The sequence below is a fragment of the Barbatula barbatula genome (assembly GCF_947034865.1).
Source record: "Barbatula barbatula genome assembly, chromosome: 15".
Classification (NCBI taxonomy): Eukaryota; Metazoa; Chordata; class Actinopteri; order Cypriniformes; family Nemacheilidae; genus Barbatula; species Barbatula barbatula.
In genome coordinates, this window is record NC_136778.1 from 7,061,257 (window position 1) to 7,083,655 (window position 22,399).

The 22,399-nt window shown below is 38.7% G+C and overlaps 1 protein-coding gene across 3 annotated transcripts in view; it reads left to right on the forward strand.

Annotated features, from left to right (window-relative positions):
• Positions 1-22,399, forward strand: part of nbas (NBAS subunit of NRZ tethering complex) — a 149,309-nt gene that overhangs the window by 91,996 nt on the left and 34,914 nt on the right. For 2 of the 3 annotated variants that reach the window (XM_079475560.1, XM_079475561.1), the window contains exons 49-51: positions 15,168-15,307; positions 16,754-16,898; positions 17,099-17,227. In XM_079475560.1, the coding sequence (XP_079331686.1) occupies positions 15,168-15,307; positions 16,754-16,898; positions 17,099-17,227 (414 nt within the window). Of the gene's footprint in view, positions 1-15,167; positions 15,308-15,649; positions 15,687-16,753; positions 16,899-17,098; positions 17,228-22,399 lie in introns of those variants that run through there. The other variant, XM_079475562.1, reaches the window with a different exon arrangement.

Genomic DNA, 22,399 nt, shown 5'->3' on the forward strand with positions numbered 1-22,399 from the left:
GATGGGATTAATCGCTGGTTAATAGTTTGACAGCCCTATTCAAACCACAATGCAAAATACTTTTTACGTTCAAATATTTTTGATGTATTTACTTTTATCTTATAAATATATTTTATCGTTTTCGCCTTTTTGGCGAAGTTGATAACGTCTTTACAAAACATGCTCTGTAAAGCACTTTGTCTGTTTAGGGCTACTGTAGTTTATTTAGGGACTGGCAGTTTATGTAGATAGAAATAGCTCAATTTAAGATAATAAATACATTATGCTTCCTTATGTAAGGTCTTTATACACCTCTGAAGACATAGTTATCTAAATTATATTGCATTTTTGTCAAGAGATCCTCCAAAAATTGACACACTGGACCTTTAAAATGATAAAATTCAATTACCATTTTAATGGCATCCAATCTACTGTCTGAATTCTGAAATTACAGCAGCTGTCATTGGTCAAGGATGTTTCAGGTTTTGGTGTTCACTGTGGCAATGATATTATTTCATGATTGAATGATGTTTAATTTGTGTTTAATAAGGTACTATCAAATGACCTGTTTATATAATTATAAACTCAATTCAGCTCATTAATGTTAGTATCACGGTTTAACCAGAAAATTGATTTGAATTTATCCAAAAGATCATCATGAGAAATATCATTTGATTGAACCTTGTTTCGGATTATCTTTTGTAGGTATTATTTTGCAGTGCATTACAAGGTACACATTTTATGAGTGTGTGTATTAGTTGAACCTGTGACCTTTGTTAATAATTTTTTGTAAATAATTTGTACTTTTTTGATTGGTTAGCTTTCATTTACATTTTCAGCTGGGATTGTTGTTCCTTCTGGCATCGCATTGAGTTTCGTTCACATCCTTTTTCCAATGGCATCGGGGCATGAATTCCTTCGACTCAATTTTGGCCATCTATCGTAGCCTTACTCTGACAAAATGTCACGGTTCCTTTGAGCGTTGACTCTTCGTTTGGCAACGGACAGCAATTTTGTCGGACTGAATTGAGAATCTTCATTTGGCAGCTGTTTGTGTCCCAGTGTCCCTTGTTTACTTGTACCCTGAAGTACTTATTGATGTAATGACTCGAAATGAATATAAGGACTAAGTGGTGCATGCATGTGTGTGTGTGTGTGTGTGTGTGTGTGTGTGCACGCACAAGTGTTTTTTTTTGGGATCAGACATTAGGGTATTACCGTTGCCATGGTCTCTTGACTTGATAATCTGGGCTCATTTGTCATGATATGAAGCTGTCAGTGTTTAGATTAAACAGTAGGGTGTGTGTTTGTGTGTGTGTTAAACCGCATACAAGCTTAATGACTTGGGGTTAATGTGGTCATTAAAACAAGGTCTCAGTTCCCCTTTAGCAGTGCTGTTTTAATGTCTTCATTCAGATGTGTGTGTGTGTGGGTTTGTGTGTGTGTGTGTGTGTGTGTGTGTGTATACTTGGCTGCTTGTTGATTACAAAGGAATGGCTAAATACTCCTCACGGCTGGCATTGGTGCCCCTGTTGGAATTGTTCCTGTTTGTTAACATCTGGTTCAGTGTTTGATGGTACCAGTCTGTGTCTTCCTTCTACAAACTGTACTTAAAGAAGCACAACAGCTAGACACAGAATAATGACTTCTGCACACACACACACACATACACACACTCTTGATTGTCTTCCAAATGTCACCGTGATGTAACATCAGAACCAGTGGCATTATGTCAGGACTGGACTGTCAGGAGCACTTGTCTTTCACATGTGTCATGGTCTCTGTCTTTAGCCCCACCTCCCTGACAGAGCCTCGGGCCATGCTTACATCATCAGCCCATGTCACACACTTCAAGTGTCTGTAAGTTTCACTTGCAGTACTCTCCGGTATTAACTTCCTAAGGTCTTACTGATCTCCATGCGTCAGGATAAAGAGACGAACCCTAAATTATTTAAGTCGCTGACCAGTTTCTAGTCCTCTGTTTACTTTTCGGATGACATTGTGTTGGATTGCAGACAGACACAGTGTTGTGGCTGTAAATTTGATTTTTATAATATATAAGGATGCATAATAGGAACGTGCAATTGGGGGATAATAATAAGGGTCCAAGGGATGAATGGACTTGGATGAATATGATTCATTCCTGTTCAGTCATAGCTGTAATCCTGCAGTCCTGCTGTCCTGGTGACTTATGACTTTTGCATGCCATTATAGAGTGAGTTCATTTATGATTTCTTATTGCAGCTCATATATACATCTAGCTCGGCAACATTTGGGACTAAGAAAGGTTGTTCTAGAAAAAAGAAGAAAAACCCCTAACATAAGGACATTCATTGGTCAATATGAAAGTTATTTCTGACCTTATTATAACCTTTGCCTGCCCATATCTCAGAGCTCTGATTGGTAGATAGGAATTTAGTTTAGACCCTAAAGGGATAATGCATGAATGAATTTTTTAGATTATCAGTAAATTGTGGATATAGCCCATATCCTGTATATATACTGTACTTTAACATAATACTTTTGATGCTTTACAAAGCAGTCAAGCTTCACTTTATTTATGGAGAAGAATACCCATTTTTCAGTTTTCTGTGAACATAAAGGCCTAAAATTATATGGTGTTATATGGTATTATATGGTATTAATAATGTTGTTCCAGGACTTATCAATGATTTTGAAGCAGGTCTGCGATCAGGTTTCTAGAGGTTTGAGATCTGGTGGTCAGTTTACTAGTGACTCAGCTTTGATAATTTGTTCTCAGCCATTGAGAAGATCTGTGACAGATTTATGCCAGCGATGCGAATATACTGCGGGCTTCATGTGGGACACATAGACAGCCATGATCCATCAGAGGCCTCTGTCCTTGCCCTAGAGGTCCATTAACACAGGGCTGTGAGGAAAGCCAAAGACAAAATGTTCAATGAGAGACATTTTCTCCATCAGCATAAATAGAAAGATTACACTTTATTTCTGAAAACCTGTTTACTTCAATGAAATGATAAAAGTCAGTGGAACATAGATTGGAGCTAAACTCCACATGACTGTGGGCCTTAAAGGGACAGCGTTTACAAATCTATGTTAATGTCTTTGTTCTTATGAACACATAGAAATATATTAAGTAGAATGTCAGGCTGCTATTGACTACCATAGTAGGAAGGATGTTTTTATAAATGTCTTTGTTCTGTTGATCACACAAGAAGATATTTTGAGGAATTTAAGAAAAGCAAACCGTTCTGGGGCACTTTTGACTGCCATTGTCATTTTTCCTGCTATGGTAGTCAATGGTGGCCAAGAACTGTTTGGTTTCAAGCATTCTTCCAAATATTTTTCTCTGTGTCCATCGTAACAATGACATTTGTTAAGATTTACACTCAAGGTAAATAAATGAAGACTGAATTTTTATTTGTGGGTGACCTGTCTCTTTAACATTTGGACATTCTTCATTTACAATTTCATTCAGTTTTCCTTCTTTAATTAACGTAGACCTCCTTTTTCCCATCCAAGCTGTCGCTGTGAGTCTGTATCCGTCTCTGCAGTTTTCTTAATATCAGTCTTTTCGGCACATGATCGGAATACCAACATTCAGCGCTGGCCAGGGCTGAGATTTGAAGCGGTGGTATATTCAGAGTGCAGGATAATCTCTGGCTTTTGGCCCTGCATAAATCACCGAGCTGATTTAATATTTAATTACGCTCCAGGTGTATATGTCTGTGTTCTTCATTGCTCATTCTTTCTATCTCTTTTTCTGAAGAGGAGCCGAGTCTGGCTTAGAAAGGCTCTGCCTGAACTTCTAATCTCAAACAATGATTCCAACAGCAGCGAGGTGTCACCGCTTTAAGGGGTTAAGTGCCGTCTTTCATCTAAGGCGTCATGGTTTGGCTTGATAGTGTGGCCCACTTGGCCCCTGCTGGTAGATGGTAGTTTTGAACTGCAATACATACAGTAATCTGGCTGTAAAAACATCTGTGCTGTCCATGCGAAAATAGCCACCTATTCTAGGGAAGTTCAGTTTTTCGCAAGCGGGTATGAAATCACACATGCTTCATTATGTTAATGTATATGGTTTTCCACTTACAGATTTTTTCTTGACAGTGTGAAATTGACTTTGCTGTGTTTTGCTGACTGCTGACTTTAATGCCGTCACTTTCTTGCTCCAATGCAATTAGTCACATAACATTTACGGTTCTGGTTTAGCCAACCAGCAATGAATGAATCCTTGTTTTTTTTAGAAAAAAGCATACAGGTGTGGGCACCGGTGGTCACTTGACCTCTGGATGTGTTGGAGCCGTGGTGCACTCCCAGGTGATCCAAGTGTGTTGCCCGGATCACTAGTCGCCTGACCTGTAGCATTGTCATGTGTGACCATTCAGGACAGACGAAAAAGTGCACAGCTGTTATTTTAAAGAAATACATCATATACTCACCCTCTTATCATTTCAAACTTGTATGAGTTTCTTTCGTCTGCAGAACACAACAATAGAAGTGAATGGGGGTCGTTGCTGTTCGGTTACCACCTTTCTTAAAAAATATCTTATTTTGTGTTCTGCCATTTTTTTTATGAGCCATCACTTTAAGTAAGTTTTATGTACAACATATGTACATGAGGTTGTGCTTTCTCTGAATAGATCTCTATCTCTCTTATATACAGTAGTGTTATGGAATTGTGATTGTATCATTTTCCAGTTAAGTGGTGCATAGCAATAAGGGTCAAGAGGCTGATCTGTCTCAGAAAGAAAGAAAAAGAAATAGATGGAGATTGCTGGTGTTCTCGGTGACGAAAGCAAGCCGTTGACTTTTAATTTGGCTTTTTTCCCCCAGCATTGACTCTCTGTCTTAAACTCTTGCAGCATTTCTGCTGATGGCGAAACACGGTTTGCAGTTTAAAGCATTGATCCGTTCAGGCCATTGGGAAATGATTATAGTGTTTGTGCGTGCGTGCGTGCGTGTTGATTTGAAAGCTCTGCATCATGTCCGTATGGCATATTATGTTCCTGGTTTGTGATCAAGATGCTTTTCAACCTTTCCGACGCACTGCCACGCTCTCTATGACCTTTGCCGCCTCAAGGGTTAGCGCAATGAGTTTGCCGTCAATACTTTCTTGCTGCGCATGAATGACTGTTTGAATGCTCTTAATAACATTTGAGGATGGTTCTTAACAACATCGCAGAATAGTTTCTCACTCCACTGAGCCATGCAGTGCATTAGTCCCATATTGAGTTTGAAGTAAGTAGGCTAGTCCAACACATGTTTTTGGTTTCCTCAGTTAAATCGATGCAAATGGCCCTTCTTTTGTTGCACATTGAAAGGAAAATAGGAAGGTTAAATGGATGTTTGAGTGGCGATACGTTCCTCACCAGACCTGAAGAGCATTTGAATTATTGTAGTCTTTGCATAATTGCCCTAATCTGCTTCGTTGAGCTGAAATGCAGACTTTCTTGAGAGACACGGAGGAAGTATTGGAGAGAAGTGGCATTTTCCATTGCCTTTCACAAATCACCTTGAGTCGAATCGTGAGTCATTTTAAGTTCTTTCAATGTTACATTAACACTAGGAGCTGTCAATCGATCACATTTTTACCGAATTAATGAATTCGGGTAACACATTAAAAATAGTGGAAAAATAGTAAATAGTGGCTGAGAAAGATTTAGGAAAATCGTGACAAACCACCGGCACATTCAATAGACATTGTTATTTCAATCCTGAATGACTTTCTTTCTTTCTGCAGAACACAAAAGAAGATATTTTGAGGAACGTTGGTAACCAAACAACAGCAGTACCCATTGACTTGCAGAATGGTGTAGTTTGGTTACAAACATCCCTTAAAATATCTTCTTTAGTTTTTTGCAGAAGAAAGATTAAATTTTTAGGTGAACTATATCACTTTAAAGGTAAAGGTTTAAAGGTATGTTGATTAAGTTTATGTAAAGTCTGTCATTGGACTTTTGTCCACAGTAATATATGTCTGCAGATTCCGTTTCCACCTCTTTTCCCCGGTGTGGTTTTGGTGCTCAGAAACTGATAATCTCTAGAGATTTTCCCACCACGTGAAGTGTTGGCAGATTGGCAGATCTGTGGCAACTGAAAATAGCCACCAGTTTCAATAGTGTGATCCATAACACCAAACGCAATGAGATTTTTGAGATAAGCAATTTGTCCGTCCATACCTAACACGAAAAAAGGGGCGGGACGCGATAATCAATCACAAAACACAGCCAATAGTTTTTTTCTCTGTCCACGCAGCCTCTCTCGCTGAAACTGAATAGTGCACATGCAGAGAGATGCATTTCATTTCATTTATTTATTAAGCACTTTTACACAACTGGTAATTGAACAAAGTGCTGTACAAAATTAAAAATAATACCACACAGACCGCCATAAAAACACACAACATTAACACCACAGTTAACAGCAAGATAAACCCCATGCATCCTGTTCTCAGGACTTCAGTGATGCCTCACCAGATGCTATGCTATAATTTCAGCATCTAAACGTATGTAATCAAATGTATATAGCCTGTCATCATACATATTCGGCGAGTAATATTCATGAGGTTCAGAACTTTCATCGAATGAGATCGTTGTGTGGGCGGAGCTGCGATGTTGCAGAAATAGAAACCATTTCTAAAATAGAACCGGCCGTGGCTCGTCGCACAGCCTTGTTGCGGCTGGTTAGGACAAAACCTCTGATTAACCTGGAAAAGATACATTTTATCGCGTCTCACAGCATCAAATCGCGTTTGGTTAGGACACGGTGTAAGTAGATCCATGAAGTGGATGAGATTTGCGTTTGAAAGACTCCAAATGAACTATTTTTAGAACATTTTATGTTTATGTGCATTCCACACAAATTGAACTCATGACCTTTGCATTGCTCTAGCAGTTGAGCTACGGGAAAGAGATAATACACCACAGCAGATTCCACTGTGTTCAGCTGTTGTATACAGATGGCAGGGTCAGAACTTGGCATAAACAGCATGAATCCATGGATCCATCCTGCTTCGTGTTAATGATGATGGTGATGGTAGTGTAATGATGTGAGGAATATTTCTGATCGTTTAATAAAAATTGAGTATCATTTAATGTCACAGCCTACCTGAGTGTTGCTGCTGACCATGTGCTGTGCTCTTTATCAGCAAAATTAGTGCCAGGTTCTTCAGGCACAATTGAGCACCATTGGGATGCGATAGAACAGCATGAATGTGCAGCCGACAAATCTGCCACGTCTGCATGATGCTGTTATCTCAACATGGAACAAAGTCTCAAAACAAAAGTAGATTTTTGGACCAATTAGTTTTTATGGTGGGCGAGGCTTTTACCCAGAAAGGCACCCTATAAAGTGGCTAGTGAGGGTACATATTTATTTTCTCTTTTGGCGTTAAACACTGAGGTTGTGATGATCCCCCTACTGTGTTCATCGGCAATTTAATTACTGTCAGTATGCAGAACACCCACAAATGCTTTTTCACACGAACGCTCAACCTTGTAGTGCACACACGTCTCTCTCCTCTGAATATTCATTAGCTCCTCCCTTATGCATGTGTAATTCATTAAATATGTGGAAGAGATGGAAATCTCAACACAAATGGCTTTTATTATTCAAATATTGAAATATTAAATGACATTTTGCATGTTTTCCAGATGGCAGCATGTCATGAATACTCTGGAGTGTAGTTCTTTAAGCATATGCGGTCAAAGTAGAGTTCTAAAATTCATAGTTGAACAAATGTGTAGTTTAAAAGTGTACATACACAGCAATGTATCACACAGATGACATGGACATCGAGATATGTTGATAAGAGTCTTGTCCCTAGATGTGGCATACTGTAGATTAACATTTAAAAGTTTAGGGTCAGTTTAGTCTTATCTGTATTTTCTACCACATTTTAATAATAGTTCATCAAAAAATGGAATGAAATGTAGCTATGAAATTAATGCTGAAAATTATCAAGTCAAACTGTTACTTTAGCTCAAAGTGGCCACCCGTGCCTAGAATTTAGTTTTTTATCAACTAGTTAAACCTGGCGTTTGATCTATCTTTAAAATGGAAAATGTTTTTTAGAATTAAAGGAATTCATATCTTGGTAAAATTATGTTTTGGTTTGCGAAATAATGCCACTTATTCCATGCAACACCAGGCACCCAAGTTCATGAAAAACATTTTATTGAATACATTTTTTTAAACAGTTTAGGGTTTATATCAGTTTAAAATAAGAAACCAATCCAAATTTGTATTTATTAAGATATATCTTTTAAATATCAAAAGATTTTTTTTTACTTTTCTTAAATACATATTTAAATATGACTGTTGTATTGCTTAAAAGTGAATATGAACTCTGAAAAAACACAGAGCATCTTTTCTGTTATTTTGACATGTTTCTCCAGTGTTCATTTCTGCAAATAGAAAAAAATCTAATTTGGTAGAAATATTGTTAGTAGTTTATAGAATGACATAAAAGTTTCATTTTAACTAAACACATAGATATCATTTTGAAATTGTCTCTTATTTCTTTCCGCGGCTGTATATGTATATATAAATTATTGCACAGTTTCTGTATATAAATAGTTTATTGTACTATGCAAAGGCCGAACCAAAAAAATCAAAAATGTTTATGCTTTTGCTTTAGTGTGTCAATTGGACACATTATTTGCGCCTATAATGCGTATTTATTTGTGTGTGGTGGCCAAATAGTTTTCATGCTAAAAAAGTGCCTTAACCTATCACATACCCAGATCAGCCAGACAGATAACAACTGCTGTTCTCGCCACTCTTTAAAGTTTCAGAATCAAAGCCAAAACTGAGCCACAGACGTCAAATCCCTCTGGATTTGACATGCGGTCACACACCTCTGCACCAATACACACTCCCGCATTCACTAACACAACATGCAATGCCATGCAAGAGCGCCCACCCCGGTCTGCTGAAGAGGTACTGAGATTATGCCCTGAAGTATCATTCTTGGGAAACTGAAGGGCCCTTTATACCATGAGCTGCAGTCTTTGTGGGCAGACAAAGGGATTTGTGTGTGCAGGACTACTGGTCTTACCTATGTTACAGAGCTTGACCTGTTCTTATGCAGTTTTCTTAAATTGGCTCTGACTGGTTTCTCAGTGTTCTCCTCCCCATGGTCTCCTCTTCTGTCTTTTTAAACAGAACGACCTCTATCGCTTTATTCGGTAGACCGGACACAGGGGAAGCTGGGGAAGTTAGGCAGTAGGTCAATGAATATTAATAAGACATTTTTACACTCCTTTCAAAGGCCAGGCACGACACTTCTTCACTTTCCCAGTCCTCCTTCTCTTTTCCAACTATCGCTTACCTTTTCCACACGGCCCTTCATTCTCTCTTGCGATATCACTCTGTCCAAAATGATGAAAGAAAAGAATGAGTTCCACTCACCTTACACTGACCTTATTCACCGCTTGAGCCCACAGAACTGAGGGATTTGCCTAATAGCAGTGTTTTGAAATGCCACTTTTCTGTCAAAGATGTGCACATGCTCAGAGGCGGACGCAACTTGGCAAGTCAACTTTGAGTCATTTTAATTGAAATAATACCAAAATTAACTTGCTTATTAAATAATTAAATAGTGCAAAATGAATCATATAAATGCTGTTTCACATTATTCAGCAGTGCCCTGAGTGCGGGTCACTTATAATGTGAATTGAGAACTCAAAGCATGCCCGGTTCCCCTGTTTTCACATTTGCATAATTGAAAGAAATTAAGGATAGAGGTGTAGAGCATTTTACCATATTTGAAAGGAGAACCTTAAAAGCCTTCCTTCAGGTTTCTGCCCAAATAAAAGCTAGAGGGTTTAATGCATGACAATGAAAAATACAGAAATGGATTACTATTGTACTGTAAAATAAAATAAAAAAGCTAAGGGAAACACAGAGACAGATTCAATTTAAGCCTTGAATGCACTTTAAGTTGCTTTGAATAGAAGCGTCTGCCAAATGCATAAATGTACTGTAAATGTAAAATAGGCTAGCATGCATATTCAGGTTTAGGAATTGTCTATGAACAACCTGCTGCATGAACAATTTTAGGAATAAGAGCTGTCATCACATGGTGCTGCCTTTCTCTGAACTTCACGCCTAACTGTGTCCATCCTTTTCCTGACTTTTTCACCCAAGTCCATGACCTACCAGAGGAGACTAGATCTACAGACTCCCTCCGTTTGATATATAGAAAAAAAAGATGTTAGTTATAGATGAATCTCCGTTAAGGTCTCTCCTCCTCCCTGCACTGAGCTCAGGGTGGTCTTCATTATTCATTATGCATAAGTAGTTAATTGTACATTTTGGTCCATTCTGTCTGGACAAACTCTTCATCTTCCTCAGATTTTTTATACATATCACTCTTTGAGATGTATATTTGAGCAGTTCTTTTTTGTTTTTTCTTACCCGACTGCACTGGTCTCAGAGAGCTGTAATTGGTAATGGCAGGGTTGGATCTGTTAAACCTTAGAATTAATTTTGATCTACTGTAATCTCATCAAGATCTACATGTAAGTGCAGTGTAAGTGCGTGTCATCGCTGTCGGGTAGAAGTCTCTTTATCTTTTTTATAAATCATTACTCACTGTCACTTATGTTTGTCTGTGGTTTTTGCTTATATTTAACTAATGAAAAGTATTACAAATATGCACGATTTGCACTTGGGTCATGTGCAGTAAGATTTAATTTTCGTTGCTGTTCTTCCAAAACCTTGTATGTCCAAATTCCCTATTATTCAGGAAATAAGGAAAAACTGCTTTTTACATCATTTTAAACTGTGTTGTCAAAGTTGACAAGTACTTTTTAATACTTTTTATTGGTTATACATCCAGTGACAAACATAAAGGGTGACTAACAATAATGATATATGCCTTAAAATAAAAATCACAAAATATGAAGAGACAAGGTTTCCAAATGATTTATTTATTCATTTAGCAGACGCTTTTATACAAGGCGTCTTACAATGCAAAATAACATGCACCGTAGTCAAAGAACAAGACCATCCACTGGAATGCTTTATTGACCGATCAGCACCCACGTTTAGCAATATCCAGCATAAGCCAAAGGTCACACAAAATTCCTTTAAATTTCACAATAAATATCAGCAACAGGAAAAATAATTCTTATCCTAGGGCCTCTGATGATGAAATATCCCTTCCACAACACTGTCTGCCACGCAGCTTTGAAGTTTGTTTTCTTTGCAAAGACTCTATGGGTCAATCTTTGATGTTTAAATCCTGCACTGGTGATGCATCTTTTTGTTATGCAGATTCGCAGGTCAAAGTTTACCAAGCAACTTTGGTTTGCTGTGAAGCTGCTTGATTCTCGCATGCGTGTGAATGGAAATGAATGGAGCGTGAAGTCTAGCGATAACAGCGTAACTTGGGAGGCGTGTGCTAGGGTCTTAATTTCTCTCTCGGTTGCAGAACAGCCACATCTGGGCCCATCTCCTTCAGCTGTAGCATCTCTGATAGAGAGATTCACTCTGCTGCTTCTACTTTTAGAAGAAGAGAGGCAGTGTTTATGCCCGGGGAGTTATTTTCTTTTTCGCCCACCTTTTTCCATCTCTTTTCTCTTTGCCTCGATGAATGGCTGTCTCTTGCTTCTCAGATCAATTTGCCCGTCAGCAGCTTGGGATATTAAGACGTTTTGAGTGTGTGTCCACTTTTCTGTGCTTATGCATTGATTTGTAAAGCTATTCATGCATCTGCATGAATATTTCCACTACAGTAGCTATAGCATGTACTGTATAAATATAAATAAAATCAATGTTTTTATCTCTATGTGCTTGTTTGTCTAGTTTTATTGGCAATGTGCCTGTAACAGAGTGTTTTCTGTATTGGTAATATGGTTTATTGACTGACTGTTGTTAATGTCCCATGTGAGCTGGGTAGGATGTGTTTCAGTTCTGTCATCTTTTACTTTTTGATTCAGAGATGTTGTTTAAACCTGAGTCTATCCAAATGGAACTGAAGCTATGAGAGATACTGATTCAATTATGGCCGTTTTTATCGTTTGGGATGAATCCCCTAACTGCTGTCCTATATAGACCGTTTCATAATATAGTATTGTAGGAAATATAGTATATAGAAAGTGCAACCACAATGCCTGTATTGGGAACAAAGGATCTACGTTTTCTTTCTCAACCATGCTGAAAAAACAATATAACCATGCTGAAAACTTTAATGGATTTTAAGGTTATAATAGGAATTGTAATGGTTTTAATGAAAAAAACCTAATGGTTCATAATGGTATCTTTAAAAGAAACCATTAGAATTGTTGTGATGGTTTCTATAGTTTTTTTTCAGCAGGGTGAAGTACTTCCTCTTCCCAGTTCTTGAAAAATTCGATGCATTGTAGCCATTAAAGTCCAAGTGTGCCATAAAACAAAGGCACCCGCTTCTGGACTGTCCAGTAAAAGGTGTGTAAATCCGAATTTCTGAAGTTTACAACATACAGAGAGCCACAACTGTCAATGCCTACCCTCAAACCGGCTGCTTTCTGCGGTTAGATGGATGAAGCTACTACAACTCAAGGACCCATTTGTATTTCCTTAAAGATGTTTCACACAGGTAGCCTTTTCCTATTTTGTGCTATTTAACTAAAAGCCCTTCGCAGCTGGAGTGGCATGTTTGTGCATTTGGGTAAGCAACCATTACCTTTCACAGGTGTGAGATGAACCCCAGCCGAGTTAAAAGAAAGCAACTTCCTCCAGTTCTGCAGTTTGTGTATATGAGAATTTGCACACTGATGGACACGTATGCCAAACTTAACTAAGCCTTAAAGGAGCAATTTTTGTGAGTCTCGATGCGGCTGATGGGGCGGTGGGAGATTTCCTGTAGGTGGGGAAGCGTCGGAGCAGGCGGATGCCATGAAGTGCGTCGCGGTCGCACTTGATGCCAACGTCGTAAACTCGTTCATTTTGTCTAAGGTTCCCCTACGCAAATACGCACACAGATTGTCTTTTGGTGGCGTGGGCTGACGCTCTGAAGCAGAGAGAATGGTTGCACCAGTGGAGTCTCTCTTTTCCTCCCTCGGGGTCTTTTTTAATGGCTGATGGGATATTGGAGGGCGGTGGATGTTTTGTATTATTTTATTCTCATCTTTTTCCTCATGCCCTTGCATTGATGTGCGTAGACGGAGTTCACTCAATTTTTTTTCTGCATATTGTCCTTTTCTAACCTGCCGGTCTCATTCTTTTTCTCTCAGAAGCGTGTGTGTAGGTGATTATTGCGTGGATCTGTCTGGCTGTGCTTTTAGCACGCACACTTAGTCACCAATGTGGTGTTGCTTCTAGTTTACCCTTGTCTTCTGTTAAGTGCACATTTAATAGAGTCCCTATGGGACTTTGATGGTGAAGAAGGCCACCAAAACCCTCCAACCTCCCATTTTACTTTGTCACTGATTAGCTTATGAGTTTGTCAACCCCAAAAATGCAGAGATATTTGTCAAGGACTTTGTTTCAATCTTGGCAGGCGATTAGCCAGTTAAAGCAGCACCTCAGATAGGCAGAGTGCTCTCGGCTATAACCCCTGCCGTCTCGTTTTTTCTGTCAGTATTTCACGTACAAAAAGCAATTTGGCTCAAAAAGTATGCATTTGTTTTGATGGCCAACCAAAACCCTCCAACAGACAACCGTATAGTCTCAGAGGGCCGTGAACTGATGCGCCAAGTTCCGCTTGCCAACTCATTTTTTTACTAATTGAGAAGGAGACTGATAGGTCTAGGGATTGCTAGTTCTTATTAGATATGGATGTGTTCTACTAAGTTTTACAACAAAGTGTCTAAATAATTTTACATTTTACTACAGGGGTTTATTGACAGTGTGTAGCAACCACAGTATTTACAGTTTCAATTTAGTTGCCTTATAACTGTTGATGGCTTGCATTCTTCCAAATATCATTCTTTGTGGTCAGCTGAACAAAGAAATGTATATAGGTTTGGACAACTCGAGGGTGAGTAATTCATGACCGAATTTTCATTTATAAGTGAACTATCCCTTTAAAGGCATAGATCACCCCAAAATTACAATTTTTCCTCATTTACTCACCCGCATGTCGTACCAGACTCTGATGACTTTATAGCTTCTGCAAATCAGGAATAACAATATTTTGAATGATGTTGGTAATCAAACAAAATTGGCCCCGATTGACTCATTTTATGGCACAAAACTATTAAGACATTTCTTTAAATATCTTCTTTTGTGTTTCATAGAAGAAAAATAGTCATAGGTTTGGAATAACATATAAAACAACTTTACTTTTAACTTTTTTGTGTGTTAGTAAGTATTTTGCACACAAGTTAATTTAAAAAAAAGAAGTAAAAGGTCCTTAAGGAAGTAAAACTCAACACAAAAAATGTATTGAATCCTTTGGTTGTTTTTTACTGTGTATTATTACATTTATCGCCTCATGTCTAAATTCAAATGTATGAATTCAAAAATGTTTCTGTGTGGGTTGGGTTTGGGTGTATAGTTAGCAGACAAAAATAATATACACTCCGTATTAAAACAAAACATTGGAAGTCTTTAAAAAAGTGTGTTTGCGTGGGTGCGTGTTTTATGATCGACAATAAAGTGCCACTAAAATAGCAAACCAAATCAATTGCCATTTTCTGTAACTCATATTAAATATTGAGTTTTTTCCTCTTTCTCATATTTAACTTTTTTCAGCAATTTTCTGTCATTTCTTGGAGCTTGTGCTAGCCTATAAAATTTGCGCTCCAGTTGCACTGACGGGAAATTAATTACTTTCTCCCTCCGCCTCCCTTTTATGGTGGAGAACAAGAATAAGACTCACCACAGGGGAGACTTCTTTCTCCATACGTCTCCATAGAAGTCATTCCATTTGGTGCGTGTGTGCCAGTCTGGCCATTTCAAGTCCTTTCTCCTCCATCTCGCTTTCTTTGTCTTTTCACGTTTAGCCCTTCTGCTGTAAATGAGATCTCCTGCCAACTCCTCCATCTGTACACCTGTCTTACCGTCTAGTACTTTCGCCTGCGAGATGCTCGCGCAGGTTCAATCCCAGCGTATGATTAGTTAAATATAAAAATATGCATATTTACTCCTCATTCTTGTAATGTGTACTCCGTGTTTAAGTTTAAGAAGATGTTTTAATTGTGGAATTTGGCATTTCTTCCACAAGTTTCAAGTCGTAGAGATAAAACTATCTTTCTTTCTGTCTATCTTTTTAGTCTGAGATGAAAGACGTCGAGAACGAAGAAAGCCGAAACTCCTTGTTTCTGGAACTGTTGGAGCGTAGCAGTAAATGGGAGGAGTTTCAACATCTCATGCTCCTCCTACAGGCGTGGCCACCAATCACTGACAAGTACAGGTGAGGTTGTGTTCTTCACCTTAAAAAAGCTCAATTCCTAATTATACAATTTCACTGGTATTGGATTATGGAGGGGATGATGCCGGTCATTGCAAAATAAAACCAAAACAAACATGCATCATTTATATGTATATAGATGAACGCAAAATCAAATCATTTGTTATTATAAATCTCCTTTGTTTTCCATTTTCTTTTTCTCTGCACTTTTTTTAATTCAACACCGTTTTCCCAATAGATATATAAACCAAACCGTTTTCTCATCAGATGTCTTGAATTGAAGTGGTATTAGACCATTAAGTGCGATTGGAGGTTTGATGAGGTAAATTGTTGTGTATTATATAGCTGAATGAGTTTTTCAGGCTGAAGTTGAGGCTGCCGGAATACATGCTGATGATTGGAGAGCTGTTTCATATCCAGATGAGTACACAGAAACACAATATAAGCTGGCTGATTATGCATTGTGCCACGCTGTGGAATAGCTCGAGGCTTTTTTGTTTTCATGAAGAGTTTAAATTAAGATTCACTCTGAAAAAGACAGAAGGTTTGCGTATGCTAATGTCTCTTCGCCGTAAAACAAAAGGTTTGAGAAGGAGTTAAATGTACAGAGAGGGTCATACATATATTTATATGATGTTCACATGTGGCCGTTTGCGCTGGTTGCGATCCCACAATGTATGGGGGGGGGGGGGTGTATCTGCACTTAAGATTCACTTTGCACGTTTGCTAGCTCCTGAACAGCTGTCATGGCGGTCCTCATTCTGTCTCGCGTTGGTAAGTCTCGGGAAAGGCAGTCTGGGTGGAAATCTGTTTGAATCGGCACACTGCAGAGCTCACGCTTTGTGACACACAATGACACTCCTAAACTATATGGAAGATCTCATTGTTAGAAGACTTATTTTGACCATTTAAATAAAGGTCTCACTTCATTTCTTTATAAAAAAGTGAAGATTGAGGTAATGTGCTTTTTTTGTCAAAGTAATTTTAGCCACTCACACATATTTATTACCAACCATAACATTACATTTTTCAGGCTTACCAAGTATCAAGTGTGTTGTGTCTACGATAAGTGTGGAAAGCTTTTTGTGTAAAAAGAGCCCAACATAAGTTGCAAAAAGATGTCTGAAGTATGTGTGTGTGTGTGTGCAATTACATTTGGTTTTGAGTCTGTGTTATCTCTGTCAGCAGTGGCGTTTTGTTAGAAAGCTCCTCTCATCTCCAATAAGAAGTGAAGAGATAAGCATATGCGCTCTTTTATAGCTGCACGCGTGTAATATACCATGATAATTGTGATTGGATTTCTTTTTCATTATATAGAAGGGGTTTCATTAAAAGTTTCACGCCGCCAAGCAAAGTTTCCAGATTTTGGTTTCATCTTAGTTTATCATTAGCACCGCGTGTGTGTGTGTGTTCTTGAAAGTGTTCTTGTCTTTGTCTTTTCTTACACAGGCTTGAGACAGAACAGAACCCCTGGGTGTGTCTCACATCAGCCCTGCTCACACACTCCTCCAGCTTCTCCGAAATCAACGTTGGGAATGAGATTCTTACAATGTGCCGCTCGCTCTACCCAACCAAACACAAACTCACACCACAGGTAAGAGCCGGAGCGCGTGTCATTATCACCGAACGATAAAGGCGGCAACAGAAATGTGCCAAAATGGTTTGATTGTCACCGCTCATGTAATATGTCTTTGCGCTTTTCCTGTATGTATGTGTTATTGCGCCCTATATGTGCGTATGAGTGCGGTGTCGATTGTAGTGTGACATCTGCAATGAACTTTTTTTCTCATGTAGTGCATCGGGCGCATTTCCTCGCTGCTCTTGAACGCCGGGTTGAAGCTACCCGCTCTGAAGTTGATGACCGAGAACGGCGATGAGCATCTGCACAAACGGACCCTGGATCGGATCAAAGACATCACGGATGTAAGATTCCTCTGACCTGTTTTCTACCTCTGATCCCAGTTCAGTGAAAACCAGGGAATTATACTCATTGCACTTTAAACTGAGGATGGTCTTGTATTGATAGCGTTTTGAGAACAAATGAATATGACTTTCACTTGGTTATTTTATTCAGTGGCACTGAAGCAATTTGAGCATGTATTACAAAAAAGCAACATCAACCGCGACCCAAATCTATTGGTCAAAGGTACTTTCTTGTCGGCTAGCCACCACTGTCGGTAGTAATGTGGATTCAATTAAACTAAACTGACTGTTGACACCAGAAGTGACTGGGAATCAGATAGGAGCTATCAGAGCAAGCGTGCCGCTGACTGTAACCTCTATCTCACACTGACTGCAGGTCAGATAAAGGCAAAGCCATCACTTAATTTATCCTCTCAGGACTGCTAGAAGGCCAGATGGATGTTGTGGGAATGTCCACGCACTAAAACCAAACACGTAGACTCTTTCCAGAGGCTTTCGGAAACATGATATGATTCATTTCAGTTTTGGACGTGCTTTTAATGGAAAGCGATTAACACGCATTAATTGCTGAGGTAATTCCCTGTGAGCAGCAAGGGGTTAAATGCTTTGCTCAAGGGCACGGCGCTTTCAGAATTCTCTCTGTATCTCACCACGTCACGGGTAGACTCGAAACTAATCGGCACATTTTCGGTTCATTTCAGATTTTGTGCTTATTCTGGGACAAATTTGGGTTTGAATGTATTAAAATGTGTTGAGTTGAGCCAGGGGTACTCCACTCGTAGTGATACATGTATAGCACGATACAATAAAATATTACATTCTGGACCTTATTTCACACAGCGATGTCCTGAGAAATAACATCTTTTGAAGATAAAAGGGTTTGATGTAGTCTATGAGCATTCTTGAACTTTCAGAACTCCAAAATTTTCAAAACCTCAAACAGATCAGCACTTTACTGACCATGTAGAAGTGTTGTTGATGTTTTTATTGGGTGATTAAAAATTTTCCCCACCCAGTCAAGGTAATGTAATAAAAAACATAATGATTCTCTTGTTCCTACATATAATATGATTTAAAAATACAAGAATGAATGTGTGCACTATATAAAACTGAATATATAACAGTATGTCAATATTCCATTAACATTCACATTTATGCATTTAGTGCAAAGAAAATGCTGATTCAGGTTTCATACAGTATGTTGTTTACCCAAAAATGAAAATTCTGTCATTATTTTCTCTTGTCATTTCAAACCTGTGTGACTCTTCCACAAAACACCCAAAAATTAATTTTAAAGTGTCCATTGACTTTCCTGTGGCTCAGTGGTTAGAGCACGGTGCTATCTAGTTGAAACTAGTAACTTTGTATTAGCACCTATTGTACTATTGCTCTTTTATGACATATCGCTTATTGGTCCCCGAACTCTTTGTAAGTTGCTTTTGATAAAAGCGTCTGCTAAATGACTACATGCAAATGTAAATATAAACACCAAGGGCATGGGTTCGATCCCACGGGATTGCACAAAATCAGAAACAAAGGTGTTGTACAATGCAATGTAAGTCGCTTTGAATAAAAGCGTCTGCCAAATGCATAAATGTAAATGACTTGCACAGGTTTTTTGTCCATACTATAGAAGTGAATGGGTACCGACGTTGTTCAGTTACGGACATTCTTCAAAATATCTTCTTTTGTGTTCTTCATTTTTGCGTGAACTATCACTATAACAGAGCTTAAATCTGCAGTCTTCAAGCAGCAGCCCACAACCTAAACCACGGCACTACCTCGACCGCTCACCTTAATACCGGTTAGGGTTCACTGAAAATTCATCACAGACGAAACTGACTAGTGAACTGACTGGATAAGCAGTGTCTCAGAAGGATCAATTAGAGGCCACAGCCTCCCTGATTCAAGATCAGATAAAGTCATGAAGCCGAAAAAGAGCTCTCTTAAAATGAGAGTAATCTTCTCCCGGGACAAGGGGGATGTGCTTTCATCTCCAGCGTGATGGAGGGGTGGAGATAAAGCTGGGCGCGGGATGTTGTGATTTGTTGTGGGGCAAGATTCTGACATCGGCACAATTTGGAATCTGTGAGGTTTTGTCGGTGGTGTTTGTTAAGGCTTGTATTTCTTGCGTCTGAACGCCACTCGGTTTTCTAGTAAATGTATCATGTTGTAATCTATCGGTTCAATCTGAATGTAGTTGTAAAGGGAGTGTTCTTCTCAAGGTCACTCCCCTCTGAATGCATAAGACATTGATTTATTTAGTAACCTCCCCACCGTACTCCAGACTCAACACACACACAGATATAGTTCCTCTGCTCGTGTCCTCATTTCCCCTTCCAAACTGTTGCTTACCGAAAGCTTGACATTTTGCTGCATTCTCGGAAGAGCTGTTCCAAGCTGTCATTATGTTTGAAAGATTTCTCTTTACAGTAGTTGTTGCTGCTCTGACAAGCTTAAAACACCAGCAGGATATTTACCTTTGGACCACGTTACTGTCACTGAATAATTCATTCCAAACATCACATTTCTCTTCGACCCCGCCGTCCCACTCGAAATTCGTGTGGGGTAATCATGTTCGAAACTGTGATGTCATTCCATCACGGGTTGTGAATGAGATGCATGCGTCGTCTTCTCAAAAGTAATCAAGTATCATTCATCTTTGACTCTGGTCTTCTGTAAGCGTTTTCGGTCAGATCTCACCTCCGGTTCTTGTTTCACATCTGTTTTCTTGACGATTATCTCTGAATAGACTCATCAGCGCCGTTGAATTGGCCTGCCGTACCGGATGGCGAGAGCAATTATGCTTCGCTCGCTCCATCTCCGTTTATATTGGATGATCTGATATGCATTGTACCTGCTTATAATAAGCTTATGTTTTATAATGGAATTATTGCCAGGGAATGTGAATGTGTTGAATTGGCATGCGTCTTTATTCTTTGCGATGGGTTGTTTTTGTTTGAGATTAGGATGTTTAATTAGGGACAACAATAAAAAAATGGGGAGAATTATTTGAACGACTGTGAAGGTTATTGTGTTCCTTTATTTGATTTGTTTTTTCAGTGTTGGGTGGCCTGTATTTGTTTGTGACGGCATTGTCAATCTTTTAAAGCATTGGTACAGGCGATGTGGAAATACTTAAATTATAGTGTTCAGAGAAAATTGGATCACAGATTTATATGTGAAGATATCAGAATGCGTCTACTCTAGCACGGTTGCGGCGGTATGTAGTGCGGATGTCAAAACTTGAAGATGAAAAGGGTGAAGATTTGACCCAACAGCAATAAACAATCAACCTCCCGTTTTCTTCTCAGTGCTGTATAGTTTGTTAAGGGTCGTGAAGACAAATGACTGGAAATGGGGATAAATGGGCCTGTAATATTAAGTGAAAGAAAAAAACAAGCAGTTGGCCATTTTTGTCTCTCTTTTTTTATATATAGACCATTTTTAAAGTCAGCTTTTCACTTTTTCCATCTCCACGCATGACAACTTCCGGCAATTTTGATGCGACTTCAAATTCTCAGTATATTACCTTCAGTTTCAAGCAATTCCTTTTTTTGAGAAACTTTTGGTGCTATTGATTTAAGGAAAATTTGTCGACTACAGGTGGGTTTTTATAGGTAGCTTTTATAGTTTTCATCTTTAGTTTTTTTCAGCGTTCATTTGTTCTGGATAGTTTTTCCAGACTGTTTCCTTTTATCAGTTTGTCCAATGATCCAGCCTTTTATTTGCGCCTCTCTGCTCTATTGATTGGGTGGATGGTCGTGCCGATTCATGCCCACACGTGAATTACCGTATAGATACAGAGCTAAAAGAATTACATTTTACCGCAGCTTTTTAATTCGCCTGGCTAACATTTTCATTGGCCACGGCAGAAACTATAAAAATCGGTTTTTCAGTAAAGGGGAGGAGAGTTGGATTGATATCTGAATATATATAAATAATAACTTATATTACCCCACACTGATATATTTAACAGATTTTGTTTTTGCTGCTGGCTTACATGGTAATTTTATTTTACAAAAATCTGACTTTTTATGCATTCAGCTTTGATGGTAATGAATTCTGCCATACAACAGAATGTAAATTAATACTTTTGTTAACCTTTCCACTTGAGTTTGATTAATAGATAAATTACAGAATGAAATGTTATAATGTCACGTTGTGCAAACATTAAATGATTCTCAGCCATTTTGTTTCACATCACACTACCTGAGCTTTGCTGATTGCCGGGTACAGAACCGCAATGTTGTTTTAGTGCCGGTGCACCAAGCAACACTAAAGACATCAACATTATCATGAATAATAGCTCTTGCAATTACGGCGTCGATAAACGCCTGTTGAACTAACCGAATAAGATGACGGTCCAGGTTCAAGAAATGTAATCTTATACACTCAACAGCAAATCAGCTTGTCTGCACGTGGCTTTATTTACTTCCTCTGTTCCCTCAACCCTATTGTCTTTTCCCACCTTCTCTGATTTGCATTTAATGAGATTGTTGCTGAACTCCAACATGTGGGCGTGCTGATATATACAATAACATGTGGTTATATACTTATCACCACCTCTCTCTCTGTTGTCTGTAATAATAAAATGGTGAGCCGTCTGCAGACCGCGCCGCTCTGAAACCAAGACTGCAGAGACCCAGTAGCGGACTCGTTCTCCGTCCTGCTTTCCCTCTCTCCAAAACAGATTTATGATTTAAATGATAAAAGAAAAGCCATGCATGCATCATTTATGAGACGGCAAACACCCTCAGTCATTCCAATTAAACCCACGCTGCAACTGAGAACCAAAAAAACAGAAGGAGATTGAGTAAAATAAAACATACATTTTTAATGTGCTCTTCCTGCATTCCACGTGTGCACCAGCAGAGATTAGTAAACATTATGGAGATTTGTAAATAGACTGTGTTAGTGCGGATTGCTGTTATATTTGTGTGTGGGTGTTGGGGAGGGTTGGACGGTTTAGCAATGGACCAAATTTCCCCACAAGGGTAGTAAAGTCTGAATCAGCTACAATGTAGTGCCTGGCCAATGGTTCCCACAAGGAAAATTCCTTAATCAACATTCTTAATGGAAATTAAAAAATGGAGATGGAAACTATTACTAGCTCGATATAAAAGCAATAGAAGTAAATGGAAATTTCAATCATCATACTGTATGTAAAAA